The sequence below is a fragment of the Cheilinus undulatus genome, linkage group 13, assembly GCF_018320785.1.
Source record: "Cheilinus undulatus linkage group 13, ASM1832078v1, whole genome shotgun sequence".
Taxonomy (NCBI): Eukaryota; Metazoa; Chordata; class Actinopteri; order Labriformes; family Labridae; genus Cheilinus; species Cheilinus undulatus.
The window spans coordinates 23,763,082-23,779,490 of record NC_054877.1 but is presented as its reverse complement, the minus strand read 5'-3'; the positions used below and the strand labels follow the sequence as shown (position 1 = coordinate 23,779,490).

Below are 16,409 nucleotides of genomic sequence, written 5' to 3'. Positions count from 1 at the left end.
TTGAAAGGCGCACACCTGGTCGAGGAGACGAGTCGGAGCATAACAGAGAGAAAGGCAGCAAATTGTAGTGAGAATACTCACAATGCTGGGAGGAATAGAGGAATATTCACCCTCTGCCATGACTTCCAGTCGTCCGGGGAGACCATGGGTGAATTTGTTGGCACCCATAGTGAAGCAAATACTTTGCCTCACCGTGTTTCCACCCCACCAGGGAGGGCGTAATTGGCAAATGCCGTGGAGGGGGGCACATGGGGATGGATCCAGGAATTTTTTGAAGGGTTCTTCACTATTGGGAGATAGGGCTAATGGCGGAGGTCTGCGCTCTCCGAGTGCTTTTTTTCTAGTTACTATCTACCCCTTTAACTGACTTGTTAATATTTACATTCAAACATATTTAAAGTTTAAATGCCACCAAACATTACCGTTTTTCTTATCTACCTAGTAGAAAACTAAGTCTTTAAAGCTGGTTTCACACTGATGTATGACAAATTTTATATCCACTCCCATATTTAGTCGTAAGAAAACTGAAAAATTGATTTAGTGCCTTCTGCTTTATTTTTTTGGTATCCTGACCTTTGTGCTCATTATGGTCTACTCATGAAGTCTTTCCAAATCATTTAGTTTAGTGTGCCCATCCACAATGTTAACATTATCAATAAAAAGCTAATTCTGTTTGAAGAAAAGGAGTTAAGTTAAAAAGGCTATGCCGTACTACAGCATTAATAAATAAAATTCATTTGTGTCACTTTGATAAGATTGGCTATTATTCAGGTGAAAAATGAAATGGGTGTCACAGCTTAATTTTACAATGGACCATGGTTTTGCTGAACTCCATATGCTTTCAGTTTGGCTGGGCCCCAGGAAGCTCTCCTCTTATGCTCCCTTATGGGCAGCCTTGTATATTTCAAAAGCTTTTTGTATTAATGGCACATTCTTAAGCCTTATTTCTTCTTATACTGATTCAAACACTCTAAGGTTTTCTTCTTCACTGTATGTCCTTGATACTTCTTTTTTCCGCCCTCATTTTGCATTAGATATATGCTGTAATGACAAAAAGATGCCATCATGAGCATATTATATCTTTATGTTTATGCCAGTAGATGTGCTGAAAAACAGAACACACATAAAAGAATCTATCCAGGGATTAATGCTAGCCTTGGTCAGTATGCAGCATTTATAACCTTTAATCAGAATACCATTATAGATATACATACATTCAGTATCATAAAAAAGTAAATCTGAGCAACTATTTTGTGGCAGTTTTGAAAGAAAACTAAGTAATTTCATAGAGGCCTTGCGCAGTGACAGTGATTGTTCTCCTTTTGAATAAAGTGCATTAAAGATGGATTTAAATGCATGTACCATATACGTATGTGGCCCCCAGCTGTCCACTGTATCTACAGGGATTAATGGACCACTGTGTGCCACTTGAATGACCCCAAAACCATTAACGCTCCCCCTACATGATTTATGCTCACTATATTAACATGCGTGATGAGTCGTCAGCCTCATGTGGTTTAATTGTGTTTTGATGACTGTCACACTGTGGACGGGTAATTACTTGTTATGGCCAGAGCACATAGATATCACGCTCATCCTGAAGGCTATTTGTGACATATCTGACTCCCCACAGGAGTAGATGATGTGTCTGGTAGGGGTGTGCGATGCACTGTCTACCATAACTGCAACGATTGGTTGAAAATTTAATTAGCCAATTCACAAAATTGATTGTCTGTTCTATAAATAATTAAATCATCGTTTAAGGCAAACATCACATGGCCCCAGTTTCTCTAACGCACCACTCCACAGATGTTATTTTCTCTTAATTGGAATGTACTAGAAACATTAAGCACTGGGGTGATTAAAAGTGACATTTGATGGCATTTTTCACATATTTTTGTCTAATGGCCAAAAAAATGTACACCTTTGCTGAGAAAATAATTGCCAGAACAATCAAAAAACCCAGATTGTAGGTCACAACTGTGTTTTCAAGGGTCTCTCAGAGGGAAACTGTCTGACCGTGTGATTTTTGTCTCAAGCAAAGTCTAAAGCATGCAGTTTTTGTACAGCTGTCTGCTGGCTAGCTGGCCCTTCTGCAAGCTGTGATACTGCCTGCTGAGATTATTCTGAACTGTTAGTCCACAAGTCCTGCCGTCCACCTTGGTTATCAGTTGTTGTTTTAAATGAATTCAGGAGACTTTTCAATCAAACCAAAACTCCACAGGTTTATATACTTTCAGTATACCCCCTTTTTCTTTTGAATGAACTTAACTAATAAGGAAGAAAAGATGGGAAAAAAACGTCAACAGTCCCCACCAGTTTAGTCTGCATCGCTGTGTTTCTCTGCACATTGTGAGCAGTGAAGCAGCTAGTTGCAGTACACCATGAATAAGGGGTGAATTGTCAATAGGTGGCCAGGTGGCGTGCAATGTGTGATGGTGGCAGCTGCATTTGACAGCAAGTGTCTAAGCATTTCATACTGGTATATCGATCACACCACTATGTAGGTCACAGCAAACTTTAGATGGAAAAACATGTATTACAAGAGTAATAAATACCCAGGATATTACTGTTTTTAAGAACTCTTTATTTGCAACAGCTTTTCTCAGAACTCCAGGGTAGATTTTCCTGTGAAATACAGCTCTGGAAAAATAAGACACTTCTGCAAGATTATGATTATCTCTGGTTCTACTGTTTATAGGTCTGTGTTTAGATCAGATAAGTGTTATTTTGTTTTATTGTCTACAAAATTTCTCCAAACTTCCATGAAATGTTCTCATTTAGGAGTTTCATCTGCAGGATATGACAGCTGGGTAAGAAGACAAATAGCTGCAGCATTCTCAGACTACTAATAATCCAACAAAAACAAGCTCATACTCCTTTTTTAAACAACAGAGCACAAATTTTTTTTAACACAGGAAGAGTTCAGAAGGAGGAGTCTGGTGAAATGATGTATTATACAAAGTTTTTTATTCAAACATAAACCTATAAATAGAACAAGAGAAAAACATTTTTCCAAGGTCTCTTAGACTTTACTGAAAATGTTTTTAGTGTTATGCAGTTCTTGGAGATAATCCAAATATTTGATCCAAATTTACTAATAGCAGTATTAGATTTTTATAAAGGATTGAATATCTGTAGATTCTGCTCTAACTGGATTAATTTAAGACTTATAGTATTGTCATTCCAGAGATGACTGTGTTTTTGCTGCAAGGTTTAGATTTTTCTTTGGTTTTCATTTTAATGTTATCACTTTCTGTTTTAGTTTTCATTAGTTTTACCGCTGGTTTATCACTTTTGGTTAGTTTTTATTTAGCAAAAATAAATAATTTGAACATCAGAACCCAGTAATAGCTTTTAACTCCAATCTCAAGTAACGGTTAGCCAGGATGCTAGCACGAATGCTACTGATCCAACACACATGCATTGATATCAATAAAATCAAAACTGGGGAGGGCCCACTCACCTAGTGTTTCATAGGCCCAGTCAATTCTGTGGGCAGGCCTGAGTACATCACCGCAGTCTTGCAGTGTCTGCATATTGTATTTTGACGGTCTGTCACCTTTCTTCCTTTCTCAAAACAAAATACTTCCACATGTCAGAGTTAAAAGTTGCTTGAGCCTCTGAAATCTTAAAGACTTTGTCACTTGCTTCTCCTTCACCAGTTGTAGCATCCACCATTTTCGTGCTTTTGGATCAGCCAGTGAGTGGAGTGCAAAGGATGATGGGTATGCAAGGGCAGATGGTGACTGTAGTTCTGACTTCCCTTTGCTCTGCTGCACTACACTTTTCGACCTGAAGACCTATCATTTGAAATCATCACATGTCCACGATGACATTGAAATTCTTCTGTCACCAGCATATTAACAATACTGTTATCTCTTTTAGTTTAAGTTCACTGTAATAGCCCTGGTTTGCTGTGTCTTCCCTTGGCTTGGAATTCTTTACTACTTCCTGCTCTTTTTGCTTAACAGAAAAAAAGGTGTTAAAAGACCACTTCTATAATACAACTTCTTTAACTATTATTTTATAAGACTTATCTTATAAAATAGAGTTTAATCTTGCCTTAAACTAGGAAAATCAAAAAACTGAATATGCCATTATTTTATTTTGTATATATGTCATGCACAGATGCACTAATGATATCTAGGTAATGTGAGTATGCTGTCCTTTCTGAAGTCTCTATTTGATCACGTGACAAGATGGCAAAACTCCAGCCAGGCAAAATATATCAAGACTGACAAGCCAGCACACCTACAAGCAAAGCCGAGCGAGCTGTCATGCCATTTCGCTCTGATAGCCTTCTCTTTGACATCTGTACTCTCCACATACAATAGCCTTGGTTACACATTCCACTGTAAAATCCAACACATGGTTAGTACCATATAAATATATATGCCCCTAACTGTGTGTGGGTATGTGTGTGCATGTGTGCTTCCCTACTAAGGAGCCCAAGGGCCCGTTATAATAGCCTGCACTGGGGCCCATTGCTACTACCTTACACCACTGCTTCTATTATCTATTGATTTTTAGATTCATAGAAAATGTCTATCAATTGTGAAACATTAATTTTAGTCAGCTTTGATGAGGATATTAACTGCCCCTAGGGTCTGGTCTAGTTTCTGCTACCAGGCACATTGACAGTCATGTATTCACATAGAAAACCAATTGTGGAAATGTAGTTAATATTTCATGCACCTGTGATGTACAGTAGCACATATGTAACATACATACATATGTAATGTAAAGGAGGGCCTTTTCTTTTCCAGGGATTCCTGTGTGCTTATCTGTCAGCCCTAATGAACACCTGGAATAGGGAATAAGAAGTATGATCATTTAAGTGTGGATTTCTTGTCATTAGCAAATATTCTGTTTCAGTAGAAATCATAGTAGCAGTGCGCTGTTGCAGATGGAGTGAGTCAAACAGAGAGAGACATGGCAGTGAGGATCATCTCTGCTCTGGTGTCAAATCCAAAAAATACAAATGAAACAATAACAGAGGGGTAAATATACACACAACTTTGACTTAATTTCACAGCGATAACAAGAAAACACGATGAAAAATTCATAGATTTTTAAGAAACTGTGCTGTTTTAGACTCTTAGACCTTGCTCCCTGATGTCCCAGTGTTTCATATTTATAAGTGCTCAGTGCTGAGTTCAGGTTTTGTCTCTTTATGCAGCTGACCCAGATAACCAGGACTGGCCAGTGCACATGGGAGAGCAAAAACATCTTGGCGGTGTCCTTTGCCCCCTTGGTCCAGCAGAGCAGAGCTGATGGAGAGAAGCCTGACACGGTGCATCTGCGTAAGTTTCCAGCCTCTGTCCTAGACGAAGGGGCTTTGTTATGTTTTATTATGTCAGTGCTGCCGTTAGTATAAGACAGGCAGTATTTTACAGTCAGACAGTACATTCAAAGTGAAATGATGAGATGTTTCCTTTAGTGATATTCAATGTGACACAAGAGGTTCGCCTCACAGCTCCAGCATTGAGCCACATCTTTTGTTTCTGTTGAAAACTAAGACCCACTTTCCTTTTGGACAGCCTCACTTGTTTATGCTGCCCTAGTTGAAGGAGCAGTGCAGTTGTGTGGTTATTATTTTATCTTTGTGGTGCATCGCCCTGAAGGACTGTGTCATCTCTCTTTGTCCTCAGCCCCAGTGACTGTCCGTAGCCTTCAGGATCTGTCTCGCATCTACATCCGCCGCACGCTCAGGAACCTGGCCAATGAGGACAGTCAGGGAAAGGGGACCGTGCAGCGAGTTCCCCAGAAGCGCAAACGCAGGCGCTGCCGGCGGCGCCGCATCAACACCTATGTTTTTGTAGGCAATCAGCTGATCCCCCAAACGGTGGAGAGTGAGGAGGAGGAGCACAATGAGGAGGAGCACAAGGAAGTGGAAGAGGAGGAGGACAGAGACATTGGCGACATTGAAATCCTCAAGCAAGTGAACGTATTGAGAGACCAAATAATGGCTCTGCCGCTGCCTGAGTCGCTGAAAGCATATTTGCTGTATTACAGAGAGAAATGACTGATTCATTTATTTTTCACTCTTAATGGGTGCAGCGCCTGCTGATTTTTCTTTTTCAACTTTTTCAGTACAAATGTAGCATTATTTCCATTAAATCTTGATGGCAAAACTATAATGGAAAAAGACGCCATAGATAATATTGGATAATAATGTTATGCTTGTCATGAGTTGTTAGATTTGTTTTTTTTTTTTCCTTTTGATTTGTATATCAAAAACAACAACAAAAAAAACTTTTAAAGCATCTTTATGGACATACTTTCAGAAATCTGTTTTGAGATTCAGATTTTATCACAATGTCAGGATTTCTGCAGAAATGTGCAGATTAAAAATTGTATAAAACAACAAAGTTCTTACTATATTTGTTAAAATAGGATCATGCTAAGATGAAGACTTTTATTGCAGCTTTTTTAGAAGCTTTAACTTGCTATCAATTTGAGGATTCGCTGAAGCAGAAAGGAGCAAGAAGCAAATTAGGACAAATCCTCCCATGTTGAGTTTAAGAGCAAGATGTTCTTACATAATCATGACTGGGACACTTAGGTCATTACTTCTCTTGATATTTCACTTTCAGTCTCGATGTTTTGTACCTTCCTCTTACAAGAAATCACTGAGAGACCTGAGTGGTTCATGATTTTTTTCTACAGGGCACCGTTTAATGTAACTTTTTCTACCGGGTGCTGACATGTTGTGTTTTCTCACTTTGCATAGGAATAGCTGACATCCTACTTGGTACGACAAGGTGTTGTAGGCCCTCTCCTCTTTCCAGTGTTGATGCAAATTGTAAAATAGTTAATCATGTCAGAGGTTTCAATAATGATACCGGGGGTTTCTTTTTTTCAGGGGTCTTTGTGAAAGAGGAGATGTAAGTCAATAATGAATACATGCATGAATATACTGTATATGTGTTGAGTGTTCCTGACTTTGCTTCACTTCTTCTGATTGGTCACTGGAGGTGATGTCCCAGGTGATCATGTTTGGAAATGTTTTGAAAAAAAGGATGTAAAGAATATTAATCGATTTGATGGCTTTGAGGAAAGTCTACTTTTTTATTCGACAACAATGCAAATCAAAATCACTGAGGATTAAGAAGCCTTTTTTAAAGCCTGGACTAAAGAAGTCTCCAGGAAAGCACCTTATCCTGCAGTCCTCAAGTGAAGTAAAAAAACAAAGGTGCCATTTTGGCTCAGTTTTTACCGTGGATGGGACTTCTTGTAATATTAAATCAAAGTACAATTCACTAGCAGAACTTTCCCTGACGTGATGGCCTTTAAGTGCCAACAAACTCCATCACTTTAGGACTTCTGTGAGCTTTCCGGCACAGTAAATTGACCTCTCATCAAAAGAGAAAGAAGCGAAAAAATTAAAAACATTCCAGAGTGAGGAAAAAAATAGCACATCACTGATAGATGTCACACTTTATTCTTAATGCTTTACCATCATGGACTGGGAATTTCTTTTCTCTTACTTTGAATGCATATTTTTAGTATTCCAAAAGCTAAGTTGAATGTTGTTGATATTAATTCTATTCGATATAAGAAGTGATTATATAGATGTATTCTTATCATATGATTCTGCATACCGTTTCAGTTGCATTTGGTTTGTTGTAGCACCCTCTTGCTGTACTGTATTTTGACACTGGGAACTCTGTAGATCAAAACTCCACTGCTGTCTGATTATAGATAAGACATTTTAGTGTATTCTGTTCTGGTGTAATGAAAAAATATTTTTGTTTGAAAACGGGGGTGATTATTATATTAGTAATTTTGTGTGTGAATACGTTTACTTTTTTTTTTTTTTTTTAATTTTACATTCATCAGAAAGCTTTCCAAGTAAGCAATAATGGAACAATTTCATAGCTTATACGTAATTACCCATAAGAAAATGGTCCCATTTAATTTGCGTAGCAACCATTAAATTTCACATGGCCAGTTACAGGCATGCAACAGTTTATACGCTGTTCCCTAAAACATAATGGCTAATTAGAGAGCACATTAAGTAATGAAAGCAAGGGGCCTACAATCTCGACTCTCAGGTCATGCCTTGCACCAAAGTTAATGGGACTGCTGTGATAGTGTTAATGTGCACAAGAGTCGACTACAAAAAAATGGCACCTGGAAAAGATCAAGTCATAACCAGTTCTCTGCTGAAATTAATTTGTCAAGCGCACAAACAGCTCTGTCACTGTTTATCAGCCCTATAGGCTGATTTCTCATAGAGTGTGCAGTTCATTTTGAAAATGTGTTGTTCCTCCGTAAATGTTTGGCACAAAAATAAAGGTCACAATCACATCATGCCTCTTCCTATCATTGTAACCTCCTTTTTAAGTCTTTTATTTGGTTCACAGCAAATGGCTGATGTGGTCAAAGTGTCAAATGAGTCATCTTTGTAGGCAGACACAGCCTACAAACAGTAGTAAAAGTGCCAGTCTGCTATCCCTGCTAGGCTTGCAATGACCTTTTTTGATAACACAGAGAAGCCTTTTCTTCCATGTTACTGTGCATTTTCAAGACAATACCTCCAATGTTTCAAAGTTAATAGTGATCAGTGGACATGTTCATCACTTTGTGAGTGTGATGAATTAATAAACATCATTGCAGGTCTTGGTGCATTATTAGCTTGCTCATCAAGTGAGATGACCCTGTATAAACCACAAGACTGTGCAGTAAAAATTCATAGAGCAATATACTTGATCTCTGATAGACCTCTTCTGACACTGACCATAGAAAACAAAGAGGCAACATTCTAAGATACATCCTCTTATGGAAACAGAAGCTGCTTTTCAATCTTGTTTTGGATGCTACAGTTAGATATGACATTGTGAAGCTTGATTTTGTGATATGAAAAATATTTAACTTACAGCCTGTATTCATCAACAATAAAAGATTTACAAGCAGTGATTACAAGCTATGGGGAAGTAATAAACAGAAAAAAACTGTAATGGCAGTGTTGCATGATGATGTGTTAAACTACCAGACAGTGAAAAACTCCTACCTGGGCATGAATTTAGAGTAGACTTTTAACTCCACAATTAAAATATATATATATATATATATATATATATATATATATTTCAAAAAGCAATATTGTCTAACCTAACACTTTCAACATTTAGTAAAATTATTCTTGCTGCTTTGCACACATCTTACAGTCTTACTCCCTCAAGTCTAGATAGCGTTGTTTCCTCCTGTGCCTACAGAAAACAGCGGTAATAAAAGTTAAAGATGTCTAATGGGAACCAAAGTTGCAGGGTAAAAATCAGCTTTTTAACACTGAACAAATTCTAAGAAATTTAAATGTAATTCTTGAATGGTAGGTCATGAGTAAGAACCAATTAAATTTATGTCCTGAGCTTAGACAATTCCGATGACATCTTTTGGATATGGGTCAATAACATGACGTGCATATTTTTGTGTCTGAATCTTTTTTTTCTTTTGAAAATATTTGAATCTGTTCATGGTATGTATTGGTTTGTTCTACCAAACCTACTTTGTTTAGATATGTTCTCAGTATATCTGTATAACGTAATGAATTTCGTACTTTGGCAATCTTAAACCTAAAAAATATCAAGTGGCACAACCTTCAGAGTAGATGAACAGATTATCAACACTGTTAAAAATGATATTTTAATTGCGGTTGAATTATTTGGAATAAACAAATGTTAAAAGGTGGTACAATCAATGTAAAGCTGCAAAATTTCCCGGTTAAACTCTCCATTTTATTTTAAAAAGATTTGTGTCCACTTTATATCAAGAAAAAAAGTAACAGCATGTTTCTATGGTGTTTTTTTCCTTTTGTTTAATTTGAAATCAGTTGCAAATGTCCGGTGGCACAACCAGTGTCTCAGGTGGTTAAAATCAAGAGTGTCAATATATGAAATAAATAATATTATTACAAAGCACTGAAAATATTTACTTTACTTCTAATTAGGCAAAGGTATGGAAGTGGATTCGGGCCATTTCTGATGGAGAAAATAATTTTGGGCAAATCAAGATTAAAGTCGAAACGACGAGAATTACTTCGAAATTTCGAGAATAAAGTCGAAATTTCGAGAATAAAGTTGAAACAATTTCGAGATTAAAGTCGAAATAATGAGAAAAAAGTTGAAATTTTTGAGAATAATGTTGAAACACAATTTCGAGATTAAAGTCGAAATGACGAGAAAAAAATTCTAAATTTTGAGAATAATGTTGAAACACAATTTCGAGACTAAAGTCAAAATGACGAGAAAAAAATTGGAGCTTGTTTTTACTAGCAGCAGACCATGGATGCTGTGTGTTTATGTGGCGATGAGAGAATCTCTTTGTTGTTAAATCCAATAATGAGGTATAATCTCCCATATTGATATGTAGAGACAGTCACAATTCTCTGCTATTGTCTTAAATACTCACATCAACAGGAGAGAACAGCTCTTGTCTTCCTCTCTGTCTGATCACCTGTAGAGATGCACAGGTGACAGGCTCAACCTCGGTAATGGGAGAGCGAAGGGCGATTCATCACTTGTTTATTGATCAGTGTTTGTTGTGGTGGGACAGACAACATCAATATAAACAAATCTACTGACATATCTGAAGGGAAGCATGGAGGCGCTGCATGAAAGCAGCAATAAAAACATATGGGGGTTTTTATTTCTAAATTCCATACACAAACGTAGTGTACATCGTGTACATGGTGTTTTGCAGGTAACATTTTCTGTATCATACACAATACTGTTAACTAGTTTCCAATACAACACGTGACAAAGTGTTCCCTTTTTGCCCGTTATAACATTTTGTCATTAGCAGCAGCCTATTATCAATAAACGAGCGATCAATCTCCCTTCACTCTCCCGTTACGTAACGAGGTCTGTCACCTGTGCGTCTCTACAGGTGATCAGGAGAATAAGAGGAAGAGAGACATGAGTGCTGCTGTGCTCCTTTTGATTTATATCTAAGACAATAACAGAATTGTGACTGTCTCTACAGTATGCCTTATGCCTCATATCAATGAATATGTGAAATTGTACCTTATTATTGGGTTTAACAATAAAGAGATTCTCTCTTTTGCCACATAAACACACAGCGTCTATCAGCAGCGTCAGCGTATCTGCTAGTAATAACTAGTTTCGACTTTTTTGTCGTCATTTCGACTTTAATCTCGAAACTGTGTTTCAACTTTATTCTCGAAATTTCAACTTTCTTCTCGAAGACCACTACCTGTTGTGTTGTCCCCAACTGAGAATGAAAAATACAAAGAGGAGGCTGAGGACGCTGACTTTTACACCGAATTGCATTAAAACTGTAAGTTAAAGCACCATAGGCTAAAAAAAAAAACCCATTTTTGTCCATTTCTGCAGTGTATAATGGACAAATGTTGACATTAGCTAACAGGAGGCTACTAGCTAGCATTGCTGTTTCCACTGTAATGGTAACAAACCTCTTTATTCAAATGTAGTTTGTGCTGGAGTTCTTTTAGCTCACAGAAGTCCTATGAAAATCCACTATTATTTTTTAGCAAGGATTTGTGTGTTTGTGGTGGTATTTTCTGTATGCATTTGAATTCTTGATTCATAATATATGAATGCTTCCTACTTTTATTTGCTGTTGGCCTTGAAGCCTGTAATTTAATTAGCCCAGGACTATTAAATGTTGTGTTATTGGTGTTATTTGTTGCCAATGAAAATTATAATCAATCATCGATAGGCCTACCAGCTAGCTGCTAGATCTAGTGGTACTAAGTCATACACTGCACAAACATGATCATTTTAATTCTGATCACACTAAGATTGTTTAAATTTTCAATACTTTTTGACATGAAGAGCTTCAGAAACAATACAGTCTCAATTTCTTCAAAACTTGATGCCACTAAATAGTACATTAGCTCTTTTTTCATGAGAAAAGTATATTGGAGAGGAATGAATTCATCAAAAAATGCAGGCAAACTGAAACACACTGCCTGTATTGCAAATGAGCAATGATGCTGATTTTTGATAGTTATAAACAGAAATCTCCCAATATTCAGTGCTATAGGGCTTTTATTTTTGTTGTTGTGCTGTCAGACTACTTGGTATCCTTTGATCCAGTAAATTATCAAAAGTTATGCTTCCCCCATCCCCTTTTTTAATTTTTTTTCTTAGACTTTCTCTGACTCTCTATTATCTATTGTATTCTCTCTGCAGTTCTTTCATATGCAACTTGGCACTGGGAATAGCTGTTTAGTTTGTGGTGGCTAGAGCTGCATTGTCACTCCCTGGAGCTTGCATATATGGATCAGTTGGGTCTGTTGATGCTGTTGGGCTGTGATGGCCATCTGGTAGAGTAGATATTTTAAAGGAGGTTTTCATGTCGGTATGATGGGTGATCAGAGGTACTGGAGCTCACTGTCCGCCCTCCCTGAGGTATCAAGGGACTAGCTGGACTAAACACCTGTGAAGGGAGGCTCCCACTTGACAACCTCAGTGATGTCCTGGCTTTTGCTGACCATCAGGAAATATCCTCGAGTTGGAGGGCTGGCCTGTTAAGGGTCATGTGATTGGATAGGTAGCATCAGCATTGTCAAAACCTGGAGCTAGGTTCTCTTAGCACTTATCCTTTCATTAGGTGTCAAGTAAGATGAGCTTGGATGAACTTTATTGTCTCAGAGTGAGAAATCAGTCTTGGGCTCATCACCCATGCTGCAGCCATAGACAGCTCTCTACAGATTACACATGTTTATATTACACGGAATATAAACACAGATTCAACCGTGCAAAGATGAAAGAGAAATCACAGTCTAGTTCATTGCCTTTCCTGTCTTATTTGCTGCTATAACAGCTTTATATACACAAGAATAAATAAATTTTTAAACCTGTTCAATTTACAACAAGGAACCCTGAACCTCTTACAAAAAAGCAGGAAGTATCTTATGTTTATTTCTAAACCTGGACACGTAAAAACCATGCATCTTACTCTAAAGTTAGAAAGCAATGTGGAGTACTTGTTACAAAAATGGATAGATTCTTTTTAGTTTTGTCAAGTACACGCTCAGCTACTATAATAATAGCAAAACCAATCTTAAACCAAATCTTTACATGGAAACTCTTATAGATGCTTTTGTCCTGTTAATCAAGTTAAAGCAGGACTATGAGCCAATAAATGACAAATTCAAGGCTGTTGTGGCTAAATTTGTCAGTTGGAAACATAATTTGCAGCAGATATCTTAGTCATAACAAGCCTGAGGTAGCCAAGCATTTGTGTGTTTATAGTGTGTTCTGTGAAACTGTGCTGGCATGCTACAATGATGATGATTGGAGGGGAATTAGTGATGAATCAACCTCATGCAGGAATTACACTGTTTGATGTACATTATTACAATATTTCTGATAAAAATACTGAAAAAGGGAATGTGCATTACTGTCCTTTTTGCTGAGACACATTTTATGCACTGTAACTTAAGGAATAGGTCGCTTTAGATTGAGTGACTCTATAAGTTGTTAAACAATCGATACATTAGGTCCTTCTTAAAGTCTAGAATTCTTCCTTTGTTGGAAGGATCCTTCTGAGGCGAGGCAAGAGTCCTCCCTGGCAGCTGTTAAACTCACATTTGGAACTGGCAGTCGATGACTTAGTATCCTTCAAAAACTACTTTTCTGGGATTCTTCCTTGGCTTTAAAAAACAGCTGATATCGCTAAAGTTGCAGAGCGGCCTGTTGCAAGCAGTTGCTAGTGTCAGCTCGTCTTGTCACAAACCTTTGATCTGTACTGAGGCATTTGTGGCTCAAGTCGCAACCTTCTGATTGTGGTCACCCCAGCCTTTTTCAGTAACATGTCGATGTGTTCTTTGGAAAGACACTTAATCCCTATTTGCTCCCTCAGTGGTGTAAATGCACATGGATGGATATGCATGGGATTAGCTAAAACTGATGACCAACTCTCCATAGCAACCTCTGCTATCAGTGTGTGAATGTGGCGCAAATGGAGGGAAAGGGTGTGACTCATAACTGGCTTAGAATATTCTCATCACATCCTGTGGAGTACTAACCTGACACACCAGATGGATTTATTTCACGCATCCATCTGAAAAACCTTCAATACTAAGCGTCTGGGAAAAAGGGCAGAGGATTTGAAAAAACTCGGAGTGTGATTGGATGAACATTCTATCCGTCACATCTTTACGGGCCAATCAAAGCAACAAAACATGTGACGTAGCCACGACCAAAATGCACATGCCCAGCTACCAAGGAATAACGTGAACCATGGCAACTATAGACATGTCAGTACACGACTTTTGCTGTTTTTGAAAAGAAAACAACTCACTGCTGTTTGTTGTTCTTCTGATAAATCTGGCACTTTAGCAGCATCCACGCTAATCTCTTCCGCCATAACGGCACCGGCCTCTTGTTGCTGCTTGCATACGTCACAACTCCGCTGCGCCTGAAAGTACTGCCCCTCATCGCTGTTTGGTCCTGTCACTTTCTAACTGGGCCCAAAAGGTTCAGACGGGAGCTTTGCAAGGTGGACACAAGGAAACAGGCGTATCCATCTGCTTTGGAAGGTTAGTAGAGCACCCACACATGAAAAATAAAACTGACCACAAGTGAGCCATGTTATAAAAGGTCTCTTTTATTAATTTATTACACAGCATATTTGTTAATAAAACATCTGCTAAAAATAAAATAAACCTCACTCTTTAGATCCTGTGTTATCAGGGCAGGTGAACTGGATAATTTTAAAGCACTAAAGCATCACTTAGACTTTCTTTGCATAGACCACACCGCCATTAGTCTCCCTCAGACACACGTTAGCTTAACAAGCCCCACACAGAACCGAGCACCGCACTGACCCCGTTTAATTTACTATCCTCCAGAGTTTACTTACCCATGGGTCTCCTCTGTTTGGATTGGACTGTGTAAATGGGAAGTAAGAGCATGACTAATTACACTAATTGACCTGAACTCTATTTGAAAATGATAGTTTAGTTGTCACTCTGCTGCATGTGCAAACAGTTTAACGGTTTAAAAAGGCATCCCAAACCTTTGGAGGGCATGACGCTACATATTTCAATCCCCCCTCCTGGTGTGTTTTTTTCATTGTCAATGAAAAGTTATTCTTCATATTTACAAGCAGAAGTCAGAACAGATAAAATATTCCAAAAATACACCATAGCTGATTTCATTCCTCTAAATTGGTCCATAGAGTAAATGTTGAAAAGAGCACAAGGTTATGAGCTATCTACCTAGTCATCTCTGGTGCACATCAAATTAACAAATGCCATAATCCCTACAAGTAATCCCTCAAGTAATCGCTGTAATTCATCATTCTTTGAGTTCATTTCAATGTCAGTGTTTATTTACATAATTAAGTTTGGGAGAAAAAATGCTATAAACATGATGAAGGTGTTTCTAATCATGTTTAGTGTGGTTTTGTCTGATTACAACTGTGTGGGCGGTGTTTATAAAATGTCACTCCTCATCCATACTGTAAAAAGTACACTTTCATACAACATTTCTGTCCTGTAATAGTTATTCTGACATGTGAGTATACATCATATAGAGAGAAAAATATACGAGGTTGCTCTGTATATCCACCCACCAGTGCTTCTGTTGAACTTGTATTGAAAATTTGGGTTAATAAACATATTGATGCTGCCTTTTATTTTTAATTGGACGCAAGTGAAAGTAGAAAGTTATAATGCTGATTGGTTTATAAATGTAGGTAAAAGTTTCACCTCAAGAACACACAATAAACGATATAAAGCATCATCGCACTAAGTCATCATAACCAGGGTCCAGATAAATCTTTGCAGATGTTTATAACATAATGTGGCACAAAAAGAATAAAATCTTTTGTTTCAACTCTCAAGTCTTGACTAAAATTACATAAAGAGGGAAAAAAATGCCTTTTCTTTGTGATGTGTTGATTATAGGGCTGTCCGAGGATCAAGGGAAGAACAAATTCACTTAAAAATTTGCACATTTTGTGTCCATAGTGTCTTTTAGAGAGAGTAGAGGTCTGTGTATAGGTCCACAGTTATTCCAGGAATCTGGAATGTCTTTTAGGGTATCAAGTATATCACTTTGAGAGAGGTCTTTTATTCCACCACTGAATACAGCTGTCCTCCATAGTGTTATATTTTGAACATTTTTCCTCCACCGACTTTGGCCACTGTCTCTGCTAAGTGCAGCGTCCTTTTAGAGGGGGTGTGGGGAGAGTAGTGCCTGTCAAGTGGCGTATTTGAGTTTAGGTGTCTGTGAATTACAGGAGATAGTGGAGAGAGAAGGAAACCCGGTGGTAGTCGCAGTGCCTTGACTCTCCACAAACATGGGGTCCAGGCACGCAACTTTGGCAGCAAAAAAAGCGTGAATACAATGAAGCACAGCAAAGAGGTTTGAAAACTCCAACTCCTGAAAGAGAGGGGGAAAAAAATC

General features: G+C 38.0%; 2 protein-coding genes across 5 annotated transcripts in view; one reads left to right on the top strand and one right to left on the bottom strand.

Annotated features, from left to right (window-relative positions):
- pcmtd1 (protein-L-isoaspartate (D-aspartate) O-methyltransferase domain containing 1) overlaps positions 1-8,316 on the top strand; it is a 28,516-nt gene extending 20,200 nt beyond the window's left edge. For all 3 annotated transcript variants that reach the window (XM_041802365.1, XM_041802368.1, XM_041802367.1), the window contains exons 5-6: positions 5,183-5,306; positions 5,655-8,316. In XM_041802365.1, coding sequence (XP_041658299.1) covers positions 5,183-5,306; positions 5,655-6,028 — 498 coding nt within the window. In that variant the 3' untranslated portion in view covers positions 6,029-8,316. The remainder of the gene's footprint in view (positions 1-5,182; positions 5,307-5,654) is intronic.
- A 6,332-nt stretch (positions 8,317-14,648) lies between these two features.
- Positions 14,649-16,409, bottom strand: part of sntg1 (syntrophin, gamma 1) — a 65,047-nt gene continuing 63,286 nt past the window's right edge. For both annotated transcript variants that reach the window (XM_041802426.1, XM_041802427.1), the window contains one exon: positions 14,649-16,385. In XM_041802426.1, coding sequence (XP_041658360.1) covers positions 16,203-16,385 — 183 coding nt within the window. In that variant the 3' untranslated portion in view covers positions 14,649-16,202. The remainder of the gene's footprint in view (positions 16,386-16,409) is intronic.